At 43.1% G+C, this 19,887-nt stretch overlaps 1 protein-coding gene across 1 annotated transcript in view; it reads right to left on the bottom strand.

The window, feature by feature from the left end:
* Window positions 1-2,788: 2,788 nt before the first annotated feature.
* Window positions 2,789-19,887, bottom strand: part of gtf3c1 (general transcription factor IIIC subunit 1) — a 76,842-nt gene continuing 59,743 nt past the window's right edge. Inside the window, exons 35-39 of the mRNA XM_082969498.1 lie at window positions 16,453-16,688; window positions 15,400-15,728; window positions 13,415-13,862; window positions 12,315-12,595; window positions 2,789-4,224 (exon numbers count right to left, since the gene is read on the bottom strand). Coding sequence (XP_082825624.1) covers window positions 3,949-4,224; window positions 12,315-12,595; window positions 13,415-13,862; window positions 15,400-15,728; window positions 16,453-16,688 — 1,570 coding nt within the window. The 3' untranslated portion in view covers window positions 2,789-3,948. The remainder of the gene's footprint in view (window positions 4,225-12,314; window positions 12,596-13,414; window positions 13,863-15,399; window positions 15,729-16,452; window positions 16,689-19,887) is intronic.

Genomic DNA, 19,887 nt, shown 5'->3' on the forward strand with positions numbered 1-19,887 from the left:
CAATCTTGCTGATGCTCTTCCTCCAAAAAAAGGTCTATAACCCTGGTTAGACATTGCATTAACAGGTTTTTTTTCCTGATCTGATCTTTTTGGACTATGCAAATAAGCTATAGCAATCCTACGGCACATCAACTTCGTCATGCCTGCAGACTAGTTAAACTCACATTGCCTTTAAGAAGTGCATTGCTGATACAGCGTGAGCGGATTGAATCGCGGCCTAAAACGGGAATGTGCAAAAACGCGGGATTATTGAACCAGAAACAGGGCGTTAATCAACCAACCAACCAGAAACAGGGCGTTAATCAACCAACCAGAAACAGGGCGTTAATCAACCAACCAGAAACAGGGCGTTAATCAACCAACCAGAAACAGGGCGTTAATCAACCAACCAGAAACAGGGCGTTAATCAACCAACCAGAAACAGGGCGTTAATCAACCAACCAGAAACAGGGCGTTAATCAACCAACCAGAAACAGGGCGTTAATCAACCAACCAGAAACAGGGCGTTAATCAACCAACCAGAAACAGGGCGTTAATCAACCAACCAGAAAGAGGGCGTTTATCAACCAACCAGAAACAGGGCGTTAATGAACCACTAACAGGGCATTAATGAACCAGTAACAGGGCGTTAATGAACCAGTAACAGGGCGTTAATGAACCAGTAACAGGGCGTTAACTTCTTATGGATGGGTGGCAGTATTGAGTAGCTTGGATGAAGAAGGTGCCCAGAGTAAACTGCCTGCTACTCAGGCCCAGAAGCTAAGATATGCATAGAAAACACTCTGAAGTTTCTAAAACTGTTTGAATGATGTCTGTGAGTATAACAGAACTCATATGGAAAGGCAAAAACCTGAGAAAAAAATCCAACCAGGAAGTGTGGAAATCTGAGGTTTGTAGTTTTTCAAGTGATTGCCTATCCAGTATACAGTGTCTGTGGGGTCATTTTGCACTTCCTAAGGCTTCCACTAGATGTCAACAGTCTTTAGAACATTGTTTCATGCTTCCACTGTGAATGGGGAGAGAATAAGAGCATATGGAGTCAGATGACTGAGAAAATGACATGAGCTCAATCGTGCGCGCTCCCGTGAGTTAGGTGTGTTCCTTTTCATTTCTGAAGACAAAGGAATCGTCCGGTTGGAATATTATGGAAGATTTATGATAAAAACATCCTAAAGATTGATTCTATACATCGTTTGACATGTTTCTACGAACTGTAATATAACTTTTTTGACTTTGTCTGAACTTACTGCGCGAGCAAAGTGCATTTGGATTACTCGACTGAACGCGCAAACAAAAAGGAGGTATTTGGACATAAAGGATGGACTTTATTGAACAAAACAAACATTTATTGTGGAACTGGGATTCCTGGGAGTGCATTCCGATGAAGATCAAAGGTAAGTGAATATTTATAATGGTATTTGTGACTTCTGTTGACTCCAAAATGGCAGGTATCTGTATGGCTTGTTTTGATGTCTGAGCGCTGTACTCAGATTATTGCAAAATTTGCTTTCGCCGTAAAGCTTTTTTGAAATCTGACACAGCGGTTGCATTAAGGAGAAGTGTATCTTTAATTCTGTGCATAACACTTGTATATTTTATCAAAGTTTATGATAAGTATTTCTGTAAATTGATGTGGCTCTCTGCAAAGTCACCGGTGGTTTTGGAGGCAAAACATTTCTGAACATTACGCCAATGTAAACTGAGATTTTTGGATAAAAATATGAACTTTATTGAACAAAACATACATGTATTGTGTAACATGAAGTCCTATGAGTGCCATCTGATGAAGACCATCAAAGGTTTGTGATTCATTTTATCTCCATTTCTGCTTTTTGTGACTCCTCTCTTTGGCTGGAAAATGGCTGTATGTTTTTTTTGTGACTAGGTGCTGACCTAACATAATCGTTTGGTGTGCTTTCGCTGTAAAGCCTTTTTGAAATCGGACACTGTGGTTGGATTAACAAGAAGTTTATCTTTAAAATGGTGTATAATACTTGTATGTTTGAGGAATTATAATAATGAGATTCTTGCTGTTTTGAATTTGGAGCTCTGCACTTTCACTGGCTGTTGTCAAATTGATCCCGTTAATGGGATTTCAGCCGTAACAGGGCGTTAATGAACCAGCAACAGGGCGTTAATGAACCAGCAACAGGGCGTTAATGAACCAGCAACAGGGCGTTAATGAACCAGCAACAGGGCGTTAATGAACCAGCAACAGGGCGTTATTGAACCAGCAACAGGGCATTATTGAACCAGTAACAGGGCGTTATTGAACCAGTAAACCAGTAACAGGGCGTTATTGAACCAGTAACAGGGCGTTAATGAACCAGTAACAGGGCGTTAATGAACCAGTAACAGGGCGTTAATGAACCAGTAACAGGGCGTTATTGAACCAGTAAACCAGTAACAGGGCGTTATTGAACCAGTAACAGGGCGTTAATGAACCAGTAACAGGGCGTTAATGAACCAGTAACAGGGCGTTAATGAACCAGTAACAGGGCGTTAATGAACCAGTAACAGGGCGTTAATGAACCAGTAAATTACATTCTGTATCGTTATTTGTTCTACTGATTCAACTTGATTGTCTTTGGAAGAGGAACTATTTCTATGTTTTACTAATTAATTACTTCAAAACTTCAAAAATGACTGATGAAGTTATTCAATTGTATTGAACAGTTGTGTGATTTTACAGGTGTCCATGTTGATAAACTTTAAAACAAAGTGACTTGTTCTTTTAAAATAATCTAAATAACTTGTTTCATCTTAGATTAAAGCATCAAGAGTCTCATTCCACGATTTGAATTTTATTAAATCACACTTTCAAGAAAACAATAACAAAACAAATGAAACCATAAAAACAGGTTTTCCCAATGAAAGACTAAGATGTGAAACTAATTCCCAGATCTCTGTATAACTACAACTGAAACTAATTCCCAGAGCTCTGTATAACTACAACAGAAACTAATTCCCAGAGCTCTGTATAACTACAACAAACTAATTCCCAGAGCTCTGTATAACTACAACAAACTAATTCCCAGAGCTCTGTATAACTACAACAGAAACTAATTCCCAGATCTCTGTATAACTACAACAAACTAATTCCCAGATCTCTGTATAACTACAACAAACTAATTCCCAGAGCTCTGTATAACTACAACAGAAACTAATTCCCAGATCTCTGTATAACTACAACAAACTAATTCCCAGAGCTCTGTATAACTACAACAGAAACTAATTCCCAGAGCTCTGTATAACTACAACAAACTAATTCCCAGAGCTCTGTATAACTACAACAGAAACTAATTCCCAGATCTCTGTATAACTACAACAAACTAATTCCCAGAGCTCTGTATAACTACAACAGAAACTAATTCCCAGAGCTCTGTATAACTACAACAAACTAATTCCCAGAGCTCTGTATAACTACAACAAACTAATTCCCAGAGCTCTGTATAACTACAACAAACTAATTCCCAGAGCTCTGTATAACTACAACAGAAACTAATTCCCAGAGCTCTGTATAACTACAACAAACTAATTCCCAGAGCTCTGTATAACTACAACAAACTAATTCCCAGAGCTCTGTATAACTACAACTGAAACTAAACATTTTTTAGCTAAAATCAAATCATGTTGTCCGGTAAGAGTCACTAAGGGTCAGAACTAAAGACCATTGGTTACCCACTGTGAAGAAACTTGTTGTTTTAACTCCTGGCCTATTAATCCTGATCAAGTCGACCTCCCGTCCCCTAGCAGTCCTGGGGTGTGTTCACTAAGAACTAAATGGAACCAAACAGAATCATGGGGAACGAAACGGCCAAGGACATACTTACATTTTTCTAATAGAAACTGTTGTTTTTTGTTGCATAACGTTTTGCTATAGCCTAAAAACGTTTCACTACAGTGTGTACTAAAGAATTGAACCCAGATCAGTTTAAACTCCAGTCCTTACTGTTTGTTCTCATGTTGTGCGAACTGGACCCACTGGTTCCAGTTGTTTTCATGGGGTAAAACCTGTCCTAGACGCAGGCAGCAGTCGATGGTCGGCTCATAGAACACAGTGGTCGTCTCAGCCGGTCTTACCCCCGTCTCCCCCAGCCTCACCCCTGTCTCTCCCGCTCTCTCCTCCTCCACCATGAGGAAGGCGGCTGGGCGGGAGAAGAGGGAGGGTTTGGGACGTCTGGTCACGTACTTCTTCTTAATACAGCCCAACTCAACGAGGGCCTGAGGGGAGGAGAGAGGAGGAGGAGAGGAGGGACGGGGAGAGAGGAGGAAGAGGAGGGGAGGGACGGGGAGAGAGGTAAAAGGAAGAAGAGGGAGAGATGAACATGAGTGAACCTGACCAGAACTGGTGATGTCAGCAACTGTGAAGGAGTCTGAGATCTGAACTCTTATATCCACCTTTCACAGGGAGGCTATCACATAATAAACCTGCTGCTACATTACAAACCTGCTATAACATCACATTACAAACCTGCTATAACATCACATTACAAACCTGCTATAACATCACATAATAAACCTGCTGCTACATTACAAACCTGCTATAACATCACATTACAAACCTGCTATAACATCACATTACAAACCTGCTATAACATTACATAATAAACCTGCTGCTACATTACAAACCTGCTATAACATCACATTACAAACCTGCTATAACATCACATTACAAACCTGCTATAACATCACATTACAAACCTGCTGCTACATTACAAACCTGCTATAACATCACATTACAAACCTGCTATAACATCACATTACAAACCTGCTGCTACATTACAAACCTGCTATAACATCACATTACAAACCTGCTATAACATCACATAATAAACCTGCTGCTACATTACAAACCTGCTATAACATCACATAATAAACCTGCTGCTACATTACAAACCTGCTATAACATCACATTACAAACCTGCTATAACATCACATTACAAACCTGCTATAACATTACATAATAAACCTGCTGCTACATTACAAACCTGCTATAACATTACATAATAAACCTGCTGCTACATTACAAACCTGCTATAACATCACATTACAAACCTGCTATAACATCACATTATAAACCTGCTGCTACATTACAAACCTGCTATAACATCACATTACAAACCTGCTATAACATCACATAAACCTGCTGCTACATTACAAACCTGCTATAACATCACATTACAAACCTGCTATAACATCACATAATAAACCTGCTGCTACATTACAAACCTGCTATAACATCACATTACAAACCTGCTATAACATCACATAATAAACCTGCTGCTACATTACAAACCTGCTATAACATCACATTACAAACCTGCTATAACATCACATTACAAACCTGCTATAACATCACATTACAAACCTGCTATAACATCACATTACAAACCTGCTATAACATTACATAATAAACCTGCTGCTACATTACAAACCTGCTATAACATTACATAATAAACCTGCTGCTACATTACAAACCTGCTATAACATCACATTACAAACCTGCTATAACATTACATAATAAACCTGCTGCTACATTACAAACCTGCTATAACATCACATTACAAACCTGCTATAACATTACATAATAAACCTGCTGCTACATTACAAACCTGCTATAACATCACATTACAAACCTGCTATAACATTACATAATAAACCTGCTCCTACATTACAAACCTGCTATAACATCACATTACAAACCTGCTATAACATCACATAATAAACCTGCTGCTACATCACAAACCTGCTATAACATCACATAATAAACCTGCTGCTACATCACAAACCTGCTATAACATCACATAATAAACCTGCTGCTACATCACAAACCTGCTATAACATCACATAATAAACCTGCTGCTACATTACAAACCTGCTACAACATTACATTACAACCCTGCTACAACATTACATTACAACCCTGCTACAACATTACATTACAAGCCTGCTACAACATTACATTACAAAGCTGCTACAACATTACATTACAAAGCTGCTACAACATTACATTACAAACCTGCTACAACATTACATTACAAAGCTGCTACAACATTACATTACAAAGCTGCTACAACATTACATTACAACCCTGCTACAACATTACATTACAACCCTGCTACAACATTACATTACAAACCTGCTACAACATTATAAACCTGCTGTAACATTACATTATAAACCTGCTGTAACATTACATTATAAACCTGCTATAACATTACATTATAAACCTGCTACAACATTACATTATAAACCTGCTACAACATTACATTATAAACCTGCTACAACATTACATTATAAACCTGCTACAACATTACATTATAAACCTGCTACAACATTACATTATAAACCTGCTACAACATTACATTATAAACCTGCTGCTACATTACATTATAAACCTGCTGCTACATTACAAACCTGCTACAACATTACATTATAAACCTGCTGCTACATTACAAACCTGCTATAACATCACATTATAAACCTGCTGCTAAATTACAAACCTGCTATAACATCACATTATAAACATGCTGCTACATTACAAACCTGCTACAACATTACATTACAACCCTGCTACAACATTACATTACAACCCTGCTACAACATTACATTACAAGCCTGCTACAACATTACATTACAAAGCTGCTACAACATTACATTACAAAGCTGCTACAACATTACATTATAAACCTGCTACAACATTACATTACAAAGCTGCTACAACATTACATTACAAAGCTGCTACAACATTACATTACAACCCTGCTACAACATTACATTACAACCCTGCTACAACATTACATTACAACCCTGCTACAACATTACATTACAAACCTGCTACAACATTATAAACCTGCTGTAACATTACATTATAAACCTGCTATAACATTACATTATAAACCTGCTACAACATTACATTATAAACCTGCTACAACATTACATTATAAACCTGCTACAACATTACATTATAAACCTGCTACAACATTACATTATAAACCTGCTACAACATTACATTATAAACCTGCTACAACATTACATTATAAACCTGCTACAACATTACATTATAAACCTGCTGCTACATTACATTATAAACCTGCTGCTACATTACAAACCTGCTACAACATTACATTATAAACCTGCTGCTACATTACAAACCTGCTATAACATCACATTATAAACCTGCTGCTAAATTACAAACCTGCTATAACATCACATTATAAACATGCTGCTACATTACAAACCTGCTACAACATTACATTACAACCCTGCTACAACATCACATTATAAACATGCTGCTACATTACAAACCTGCTACACATCACATTATCAACCTGCTATAACATCACATTATAAACCTGCTGCTACATTACAAACCTGCTATAACATCACATTATAAACATGCTGCTACATTACAAACCTGCTACAACATTACATTATAAACCTGCTGCTACATTACAACCCTGCTACAACATCACATTATAAACATGCTGCTACATTACAACCCTGCTACAACATTACATTATAAACATGCTGCTACATTACAAACCTGCTATAACATCACATTATAAACCTGTTGCTACATTACAAACCTGCTACACATCACATTATAAACCTGCTACAACATTACAAACCTGCTACAACATTACATTACAAACCTGGTACAACATTACAAACCTGCTACAACATTACAAACCTGCTACAACATTACATTATATACCTGCTACAACATTACAAACCTGCTACAACATTACAAACCTGCTACAACATTACAAACCTGCTACAACATTACATTACAAACCTGCTACAACATTACATTATATACCTGCTACAACATTACAAAGCTGCTACAACATTACATTACAAAGCTGCTACAACATTACATTACAAAGCTGCTACAACATTACATTACAAAGCTGCTACAACATTACATTACAAACCTGCTACAACATTACATTATATACCTGCTACAACATTACATTATATACCTGCTACAACATTACATTATATACCTGCTACAACATTACATAATATACCTGCTACAACATTACATAATATACCTGCTACAACATTACATAATATACCTGCTACAACATTACATTATATACCTGCTGCTACATTACAAACCTGCTACAACATTACAAACCTGCTACAACATTACATAATAAACCTGCTACAACATTACATAATAAACCTGCTACAACATTACATAATAAACCTGCTACAACATTACATAATAAACCTGCTACAACATTACATAATACAAACCTGCTACAACATTACATAATAAACCTGCTACAACATTACATAATAAACCTGCTACAACATTACATAATAAACCTGCTACAACATTACATAATAAACCTGCTACAACATTACATAATAAACCTGCTACAACATTACATTATATACCTGCTACAACATTACATTATATACCTGCTACAACATTACATTATAAACCTGCTACAACATTACATTATAAACCTGCTACAACATTACATTACAAACCTGCTATAACATTACATTACAAACCTGCTACAACATTACAAACCTGCTATAACATTACATTATATACCTGCTATAACATCACATTATATACCTGCAGTAACAGAGCATAGTATGGGACAGGTAGGGTGCTACCTGCTATAACAGAGTATAGTATGGGACAGGTATATATTCTACCTGCTATAACAGAGTATAGTATGGGACAGGTATAGATGCTACCTGCTATAACAGAGTATAGTGTGGGACAGGTAGGGTGCTACCTGCTATAACAGAGTATAGTGTGGGACAGGTAGGGTTCTACCTGCTATAACAGGGTATGGTGTGGGACAGGTCAAGTTCTACCTGCAATAACAAAGTATAGTATGGGACAGGGAGGGGTGCTACCTGCTATAACAGAGTATAGTGTGGGACAGGTAGGGGTGCTACCTGCTATAACAGAGTATAGTGTGAGACAGGTAGGGGTTCTACCTGCTATAACAGAGTATAGTGTGGGACAGGTAGGGGTTCTACCTGCTATAACAGAGTATAGTGTGGGACAGGTAGGGGTTCTACCTGCTATAACACAGTATAGTGTGGGACAGGTAGGGGTGCTACCTGCTATAACAGAGTATGGTGTGGGACAGGTCAAGTGCTACCTGCAATAACAAAGTATAGTATGGGACAGGGAGGGGTGCTACCTGCTTTAACAGAGTATAGTGTGGGACAGGTAGGGTTCTACCTGCAATAACAAAGTATAGTATGGGACAGGGAGGGGTGCTACCTGCTATAACAGAGTATAGTGTGGGACAGGTAGGGTGCTACCTTCTATAACAGAGTATAGTATGGGACAGGTATAGATTCTACCTGCTATAACAGAGTATAGTGTGGGACAGGTAGGGTTCTACCTGCTATAACAGAGTATAGTGTGGGACAGGTAGGGGTTCTACCTGCTATAACAGAGTATAGTGTGGGACAGGTAGGGTTCTACCTGCTATAACAGAGTATAGTATGGGACAGGTAGGGTGCTACCTGCTATAACAGAGTATAGTGTGGGACAGGTAGGGGTGCTACCTGCTATAACAGAGTATAGTGTGGGACAGGTAGGGTGCTACCTGCTATAACAGAGTATAGTGTGGGACAGGTTGGGGTGCTACCTGCTATAACAGAGTATAGTGTGGGACAGGTAGGGTGCTACCTACTATACCAGAGTATAGTGTGGGACAGGTAGGGGTGCTACCTGCTATAACAGAGTATAGTGTGGGACAGGTATGGGTTCTACCTGCTATAACAGAGTATGGTGTGGGACAGGTCAAGTGCTACCTGCAATAACAAAGTATAGTGTGGGACAGGTAGGGTGCTTCCTGCTATAACAGAGTATAGTGTGGGACAGGTAGGGGTGTGGTTAGTTACTTTTTATTACTTATCTTTCCTCTTGTATTTAATTATCTGTCATCATTTTAAATGCAACAAATTGCCCTTCAAACAATCATTATTTTCTCATGAGCTCAACCTTGAACTCAATGATCAGCTGATCAGGCCTACATCACCGACGATCAGTTGATCAGGCCAACATCACAGACGACCAGCTGATCAGGCCAACATCACAGACGACCAGCTGATCAGGCCAACATCACAGACGACCAGCTGATCAGGCCAACATCACAGACGACCAGCTGATCAGGCCAACATCACAGACGACCAGCTGATCAGGCCAACATCACAGACGACCAGCTGATCAGGCCAACATCACTGATGACCAGACGATCAGGCCTACATCACAGACGATCAGGCCTACATCACAGACGATCAGGCCTACATCACAGACGACCAGACGATCAGGCCAACGTCACAGACGACCAGACGATCAGGCCAACGTCACAGACGATCAGGCCAACGTCACAGACGATCAGGCCTACGTCACAGACGATCAGGCCTACATCACAGACGATCAGCTGATCAGGCCTACATCACAGACGATCAGCTGATCTAGTCGTCCCCAGTAGTGGTTTCTAACACCCTTTATCTGTGGTTCAAGTTTGCTTATGCCTTTATTTTTAGGCCAAAAAAAGGGCTGTGTTAAAAAACAACATGGTGAATTTGTAGAAATGGAATGACATTTCATTTTGGGGAATGACGTTGAATGGAATGTTTCATTTTTGGGGAATGAAGTTGAATGGAATGATGTTTAATTTTGGGGAATGACGTTGAATGGAATGAATCCTGAAAAACCCATGTCAAAAATGTTATAAAATGATTTGCATTTTAATGAGGGAAATAAGTATTTGACCCCTCTGCAAAACATGACTTAGTACTTGGTGGCAAAACCCTTGCTGGCAATCACAGAGGTCAGACGTTTCTTGTAGTTGGCCACCAGGTTTGCACACATCTCAGGAGGGATTTTGTCCCACTCCTCTTTGCAGATCTTCTCCAAGTCATTAAGGTTTCGAGGCTAACGTTTGGCAACTCGAACCTTCAGCTCCCTCCACAGATTTTCTATGGGATTAAGGTCTGGAGACTGGCTAGGCCACTCCAGGACCTTAATGTGCTTCTTCTTGAGCCACTCCTTTGTTGCCTTGGCCGTGTGTTTTGGGTAATTGTCATGCTGGAATACCCATCCACGACCCATTTTCAATGCCCTGGCTGAGGGAAGGAGGTTCTCACCCAAGATTTGACAGTACATGGCCCCGTCAAATGATACAGTGAAGTTGTCCTGTCCCATTAGCAGAAAAACACCCCCAAAGCATAATGTTTCCACCTCCATGTTTGACGGTGGAGATGGTGTTCTTGGGGTCATAGGCAGCATTCCTCCTCCTCCAAACACGGCGAGTTGAGTTGATGCCAAAGAGCTCCATTTTGGTCTCATCTGACCACAACACTTTCACCCAGTTGTCCTCTGAATCATTCAGATGTTCATTGGCAAACTTCAGACGGGCATGTATATGTGCTTTCTTGAGCAGGGGGACCTTGCGGGCGCTGCAGGATTTCAGTCCTTCACGGCGTAGTGTGTTACCAATTGTTTTCTTGGTGACTATGGTCCCAGCTGCATTGAGATCATTGACAAGATCCTCCCGTGTAGTTCTGGGCTGATTCCTCACCGTTCTCATGATCATTACAACTCCATGAGGTGAGACCTTGCATGGAGCCCCAGGCCGAGGGATATTGACAGTTCTTTTGTGTTTCTTCCATTTGCGAATAATCGCACCAAATGTTGTCACCTTCTCACCAAGCTGCTTGGCGATGGTCTTGTAGCCCATTCCAGTCTTGTGTAGGTCTACAATCTTGTCCCTGACATCCTTGGAGAACTCTTTGGTCTTGGCCATGGTGGAGAGTTTGGAATCTGATTGATTGATTGCTTCTGTGGACAGGTGTCTTTAATACAGGTAACAAGCTGCGGTTAGGAGCACTCCCTTTAAGAGTGCGCTCCTAATCTCAGCTCGTTACCTGTATAAAAGACACCTGGGAGCCAGAAATCTTTCTGATTGAGAGGGGGTCAAATACTTATTTCCCTCATTAAAATGCAAATCAATTTATAACATTTTTGACATGCGTTTTTCTCGATATATTTGTTGTTATTCTGTCTCTCACTGTTCAAATAAACCTACCATTAAAATTATAGACTGATCATTTCTTTGTCAGTGGGCAAACGTACAAAATCAGCAGGGGATCAAAATACTTTTTCCCCCCACTGTGTGTAATATATATATATATATATATATATATATATATATATATATATATATATATATATATATATATATATATATATATTATTTTTTTTGCACCTGCCCCACCAAAGGTCTGTGCACGGCCCTGGTGTGTGTTGTTCCTACCTGCACGAGGTCCAGTACCACCACTGGCTGCAGGACCCCTCTGTAGTGTTCCAGTAAGATGTGTTCTGGTAAACCAGGTCGGGTCATGATGTGGTAGAGGACAGCCTCCAGCATGCCTTTACACACCGGCCTGTTCAGACTGCCGTCCACGATACGCCACGGACGACTGATGAACGACACGTCACACACACCGACGCTACCCTCCTCTTCCTCACGCAGACCGATAGCTTCACCATCCTGTTCCTCAGCTAGAGATGAAAATGGCTTCTCACCGTCGCCCTCTGAGGAAAATAAAAACACAATGAAACACACCAGTGAACAGATCGGGGTCAGCTGCAGTCTGGTTAACGGGGTCAGCTGTAGTCTGGTTAACGGGGTCAGCTGCAGTCTGGTTAACGGGGGTCAGCTGCAGTCTGGTTAACGGGGTCAGCTGCAGTCTGGTTAACGGGGTCAGCTGCAGTCTGGTTAACGGGGTCAGCTGTAGTCTGGTTAACGGGGTCAGCTGTAGTCTGGTTAACGGGGTCAGCTGTAGTCTGGTTAACGGGGTCAGCTGTAGTCTGGTTAACGGGGTCAGCTGTAGTCTGGTTAACGGGGGTCAGCTGTAGTCTGGTTAACGGGGGTCAGCTGCAGTCTGGTTAACGGGGGTCAGCTGCAGTCTGGTTAACGGGGGTCAGCTGCAGTCTGGTTAACGGGGGTCAGCTGCAGTCTGGTTAACGGGGGTCAGCTGCAGTCTGGTTAACGGGGGTCAGCTGCAGTCTGGTTAACGGGGGTCAGCTGCAGTCTGGTTAACGGGGGTCAGCTGCAGTCTGGTTAACGGGGGTCAGCTGCAGTCTGGTTAACGGCGTCAGCTGCAGTCTGGTTAACGGGGTCAGCTGCAGTCTGGTTAACGGGGTCAGCTGCAGTCTGGTTAACGGGGTCAGCTGCAGTCTGGTTAACGGGGTCAGCTGCAGTCTGGTTAACGGGGTCAGCTGCAGTCTGGTTAACGGGGTCAGCTGCAGTCTGGTTAACGGGGTCAGCTGCAGTCTGGTTAACGGGGTCAGCTGCAGTCTGGTTAACGGGGTCAGCTGCAGTCTGGTTAACGGGGTCAGCTGTAGTCTCACCTGTGCTCTGTTCTGTCTCAATAGTAGATGATGGTTCCTCTTGTACCCTCTCTTCTTTCTCCATCTCTTCCTCCTCCTCTCCTCTCTTCATCCATCTCTCCTCCGCAGTCTCGTTCCTGTCTTTCTCTTCAGGCTGCATCTTCTTCCTCTCCTCCTCTTCCTCCGATGTCTCCTCCCTCTTCTCAACCTCCTCTTCCTCCATCAGTGTTTCTCTTCTCCCTCTCTTACTACGTGGTTCCTTCTCTCTGGGGGCCACCATTCTTCTCTTGCGGAGGAGGGGGTTGTGGTGCTTTCTGTCCCCAAAGGCAGAGGCCCCTCGCTGGGCTTGGTGTGGCCGGTCTCTCTGCCTCTCTGTGGAGGTCAGTAGCCAGGGCTCAGCGTGACTCAATAACACCAGACGCACTGAGTTCCCTCCCACCTCCAACACCAGCTCTTCCTCCAGCAGGTCCTACAGCCAATCACAGAGGAGAAAAAGACACATCAACCAATCACAGAGCAGAGGTTCAGTATAGAAAGGGAAGGAGACCAATTAGGGAGGAGTGTTTCAAGACGGAAAGAGAAAGACTACAAACTCCTAATGAAATAGCATTCACATTGAGTGTGTTTCAGTCTCTACAGAAACCCTGCCTGTATGTACTGCTGCAGCAGTGTGTTTCAGTCTCTACAGAAACCCTGCCTGTATGTACTGCTGCAGCAGTGTGTTTCAGTCTCTACAGAAACCCTGCCTGTATGTACTGCTGCAGCAGCGTGTTTCAGTGTGTCTCTGCCTGTATGTACTGCTGCAGCAGCGTGTTTCAGTGTGTCTCTACCTGTATGTACTGCTGCAGCAGCGTGTTTCAGTGTGTCTCTACCTGTATGTACTGCTGCAGCAGCGTGTTTCAGTGTGTCTCTACCTGTATGTACTGCTGCAGCAGCGTGTTTCAGTGTGTCTCTACCTGTATGTACTGCTGCAGCAGCGTGTTTCAGTGTGTCTCTACCTGTATGTACTGCTGCAGCAGCGTGTTTCAGTGTGTCTCTACCTGTATGTACTGCTGCAGCAGCGTGTTTCAGTGTGTCTCTACCTGTATGTACTGCTGCAGCAGCGTGTTTCAGTGTGTCTCTACCTGTATGTACTGCTGCAGCAGCGTGTTTCAGTGTGTCTCTACCTGTATGTACTGCTGCAGCAGCGTGTTTCAGTGTGTCTCTACCTGTATGTACTGCTGCAGCAGCGTGTTTCAGTGTGTCTCTACCTGTATGTACTGCTGCAGCAGCGTGTTTCAGTGTGTCTCTACCTGTATGTACTGCTGCAGCAGCGTGTTTCAGTGTGTCTCTACCTGTATGTACTGCTGCAGCAGCGTGTTTCAGTGTGTCTCTACCTGTATGTACTGCTGCAGCAGCGTGTTTCAGTGTGTCTCTACCTGTATGTACTGCTGCAGCAGCGTGTTTCAGTGTGTCTCTACCTGTATGTACTGCTGCAGCAGCGTGTTTCAGTGTGTCTCTACCTGTATGTACTGCTGCAGCAGCGTGTTTCAGTGTGTCTCTACCTGTATGTAGTGCTGCAGCAGCGTGTTTCAGTGTGTCTCTACCTGTATGTACTGCTGCAGCAGCGTGTTTCAGTGTGTCTCTACCTGTATGTACTGCTGCAGCAGCGTGTTTCAGTGTGTCTCTACCTGTATGTACTGCTGCAGCAGCGTGTTTCAGTGTGTCTCTACCTGTATGTACTGCTGCAGCAGCGTGTTTCAGTGTGTCTCTACCTGTATGTACTGCTGCAGCAGCGTGTTTCAGTGTGTCTCTACCTGTATGTACTGCTGCAGCAGCGTGTTTCAGTGTGTCTCTACCTGTATGTACTGCTGCAGCAGCGTGTTTCAGTGTGTCTCTACCTGTATGTACTGCTGCAGCAGCGTGTTTCAGTGTGTCTCTACCTGTATGTACTGCTGCAGCAGTGTGTTTCAGTGTGTCTCTACCTGTATGTACTACTGCAGCAGTGTGTTTCAGTGTGTCTCTACCTGTATGTACTGCTGCAGACCTCTAGTACGTCCGTCTCTCGGGTCGGCCAGGTGTGAGTGTGATGTCACCAGGTCCCGTCTGTCCAATCCGAAGGCTCCGTGTCTCTCCAGCGTTGCTCTGAGCTCTGCCACAGCCCCAATGTCCTCTGGGCTATACCCTCTCCGTGTCACCAGACGCCCCTCACACACCTCTACAGAGGAGGAGGGGGAGACGGGGAGGGGGGAGGAGTAGGGAGAAGGGGAGGAGGAGGGATGGGCTCTGAGGGAATGGGTGAGTAGGGAGGGGAGGAGAGAGGGACCGTGTCTGGAGAAGTCTATGGGAGGAGAGTCTGAGAGGAGGGGAGAGAGAGAGGGCGAGGGAGGGGAAGAGAGATGAGGGAGAGAAAGAGAGAGAGAGAGAGAGAGAGAGAGAGAGAGAGAGATAGAGGGCGAGGGAGGGGGAGAGAGAGAGAGGGCGAGGGAGGGAGAGAGAGATGAGGGAGAGGGAGGGGGAGAGAGATGAGAGAGAGAGAGAGCGAGGGAGGGGGAGAGAGAGAGAGAGAGGGCGAGGGAGGGGGAGAGAGAGAGAGGGAGGGGAAGAGAGATGAGGGAGAGAGAGAATTCTTATGTGTTGTGGAGAGCGGTTTAAAGTGTGTGTACAGGTGTGTGTACCTACGCTGGGTAATAAACAGAGTGTGTACAGGTGTGTGTACCTACCCTGGGTAATAAACAGAGTGTGTACAGGTGTGTGTACCTACCCTGGGTAATAAACAGAGTGTGTACAGGTGTGTGTACCTACCCTGGGTAATAAACAGAGTGTGTACAGGTGTGTGTACCTACCCTGGGTAATAAACAGAGTGTGTACAGGTGTGTGTACCTACCCTGGGTGATAACCAGAGTGTGTACAGGTGTGTGTACCTACCCTGGGTAATAAACAGAGTGTGTACAGGTGTGTGTACCTACCCTGGGTAATAAACAGAGTGTGTACAGGTGTGTGTACCTACCCTGGGTAATAAACAGAGTGTGTAACCACCTTGGGTAATAAACAGAGTGTGTACAGGTGTGTGTACCTACCCTGGGTAATAAACAGAGTGTGTACAGGTGTGTGTCGTAGATGTAGTCTCATGGTGCATGACTCCACCACGATACTATCGTTGGTGTTGAGGTTTCGGAGGTTAACGATCCCGGGAACGCAGTAGCCACGCATCATCAGGTACTTGGTGTGGGACGCCTTGTGAGCCCTCACCTCGATCCCCCTCCGCCCCTCGCTCTCCTCTTCATCATCATCATCCTCAGCCAGCACTGAGATACTGAGAGAAGAGGCATAGAGAGACAGACGGGGGGGCAGAGAGACAGACGGGGGGGCAGAGAGACAGACGGGGGGGCAGAGAGACAGACGGGGGGGCAGAGAGACAGACGGGGGGGCAGAGAGACAGACGGGGGGGCAGAGAGACAGACGGGGGGGGGGGCAGAGAGACAGACGGGGGGGGGGGGGGCAGAGAGACAGACGGGGGGGGGCAGAGAGACAGACGGGGGGGGGGCAGAGAGACAGACGGGGGGGGGGGCAGAGAGACAGACGGGGGGGGCAGAGAGACAGGCGGGGGGGCAGAGAGACAGACGGGGCGTCAGTAAATACGAGAATATGGAACAATACAATATGGACCTCCCCTAATTATTTAATTGGACTGGGAAGCTAAAACTTTGAATTTGTCTCTATACTCCAGCATTTTGGATTTGAGATCAAATGTTTTATATGAGGCGACATTACAGAATGTCACCTTTTGAGGGTATTTTCATCCATATCTGTTTTACCATTTTTAAATGAAAGCACTTTATGCATCTCGTCCCGCCCCCATTTGAAGGAACCATATGTATTTGGACCACGGCATTGGCCATGCCCACTGTCACCCCCCCCAAACGAAATGAAGGGCAGAAAGACTAATTCAACTCCCGTCTTTCACTGAATCAGATGGCTCATTCATCACAAAATCTATCGAATATTGCCAATTATCTGAATGACTACTTTGTGGGCAAACTCAGGTTTGAAATGACAACAAACTGTGAGCCATCAAATTCATGCACAAAATAAGAAAAGTTCATTAAAAACGTTATAAAGTTAGTGTGGGAGAAGTGGAAACATTGTTGTCCATCAATAATGAGAAAGTATCTAGTATTGACAACCAAGATGGAAACTACTGATGATGGTAGAGGACTATGATGCCACTGCCATTTGTCATATCTTTAATCTGAGCCTGGAGAAAAGATAGTCATTCCACTACCCAAGAATGGTAAAGAACATGGTAAAGAACATGGTAAAGCACCCAAGAATGGTAAAGAACATGGTAAAGCACCCAAGAATGGTAAAGAACATGGTAAAGAACATGGTAAAGCACCCAAGAATGGTAAAGAACATGGTAAAGCACCAAAGAATGGTAAAGCACCAAAGAACGATAAAGCACCCAAGAATGGTAAAGCACCAAAGAATGGTAAAGAACATGGTAAAGCACCCAAGAATGGTAAAGAACATGGTAAAGCACCCAAGAATGGTAAAGAACATGGTAAAGCACCCAAGAATGGTAAAGAACATGGTAAAGCACCAAAGAATGGTAAAGCACCAAAGAATGGTAAAGAACATGGTAAAGCACCCAAGAATGGTAAAGAACATGGTAAAGCACCAAAGAATGGTAAAGAACATGGTAAAGCACCCAAGAATGGTAAAGAACATGGTAAAGCACCAAAGAATGGTAAAGCACCAAAGAACGATAAAGCACCCAAGAATGGTAAAGCACCAAAGAATGGTAAAGAACATGGTAAAGCACCCAAGAATGGTAAAGAACATGGTAAAGCACCCAAGAATGGTAAAGAACATGGTAAAGCACCCAAGAATGGTAAAGCACCCAAGAATGGTAAAGCACCCAAGAATGGTAAAGCACCCAAGAATGGTAAAGAACATGGTAAAGCACCCAAGAATGGTAAAGCACCCAAGAATGGTAAAGCACCCAAGAATGGTAAAGCACCCAAGAATGGTAAAGCACCAAAGAATGGTAAAGAACACGGTAAAGCACCCAAGAATGGTAAAGCACCCAAGAATGGTAAAGAACATGGTAAAGCACCAAAGAATGGTAAAACACCCAAGAATGGTAAAACACCCAAGAATGGTAAAGCACCCAAGAATGGTAAAACACCCAAGAATGGTAAAGAACATGGTAAAGCACCCAAGAATGGTAAAGCACCCAAGAATGGTAAAGCACCCAAGAATGGTAAAGCACCCAAGAATGGTAAAGCACCAAAGAATGGTAAAGAACACGGTAAAGCACCCAAGAATGGTAAAGAACATGGTAAAGCACCAAAGAATGGTAAAACACCCAAGAATGGTAAAACACCCAAGAATGGTAAAGCACCCAAGAATGGTAAAGCACCCTTTGGGAGGCAGGTAGCCTAGCGGTTAGCATTGAGCCAGTAACCAAAGGTCGCTGGTTCGAATACCCGAGCCGACAAGGTGAAAAATCTGTCGATGTCCACTTGAACAAGGCACTTAACCCCAATTTGCTCCAGGGGTGCCGTACTACCCTGTAAAACAACACATTACACTGCAGCTATCATACTACTATGGCTGACCCTGTAAAACAACACATTACACTGCACCTATCATACTACTATGACTGACCCTGTACAACAACACATTACACTGCACCTATCATACTACTATGGCTGACCCTGTACAACAACACATTACACTGCACCTATCATACTACTATGGCTGACCCTGTACAACAACACATTACACTGCACCTATCATACTACTATGGCTGACCCTGTACAACAACACATTACACTGCACCTATCATACTACTATGACTGACCCTGTACAACAACACATTACACTACACCTATCATACTACTATGACTGACCCTGTACAACAACACATTACACTGCACCTATCATACTACTATGACTGACCCTGTACAACAACACATTACACTGCACCTATCATACTACTATGACTGACCCTGTACAACAACACATTACACTGCACCTATCATACTACTATGGCTGACCCTGTACAACAACACATTACACTGCACCTATCATACTACTATGGCTGACCCTGTAAAACAACACATTACACTGCACCCATCATACTACTATGGCTGACCCTGTACAACAACACATTACACTGCACCTATCATACTACTATGGCTGACCCTGTACAACAACACATTACACTGCACCTATCATACTACTATGGCTGACCCTGTAAAACAACACATTACACTGCACCTATCATACTACTATGACTGACCCTGTAAAACAACACATTACACTGCACCTATCATACTACTATGGCTGACCCTGTACAACAACACATTACACTGCACCTATCATACTACTATGGCTGACCCTGTAAAACAACACATTACACTGCACCTATCATACTACTATGACTGATCCTGTACAACAACACATTACACTGCACCCATCATACTACTATGGCTGACCCTGTACAA

Source organism: Salmo salar, chromosome 02 (genome assembly GCF_965601325.2).
Source record: "Salmo salar chromosome 02, fSalSal1, whole genome shotgun sequence".
NCBI lineage: Eukaryota > Metazoa > Chordata > Actinopteri > Salmoniformes > Salmonidae > Salmo > Salmo salar.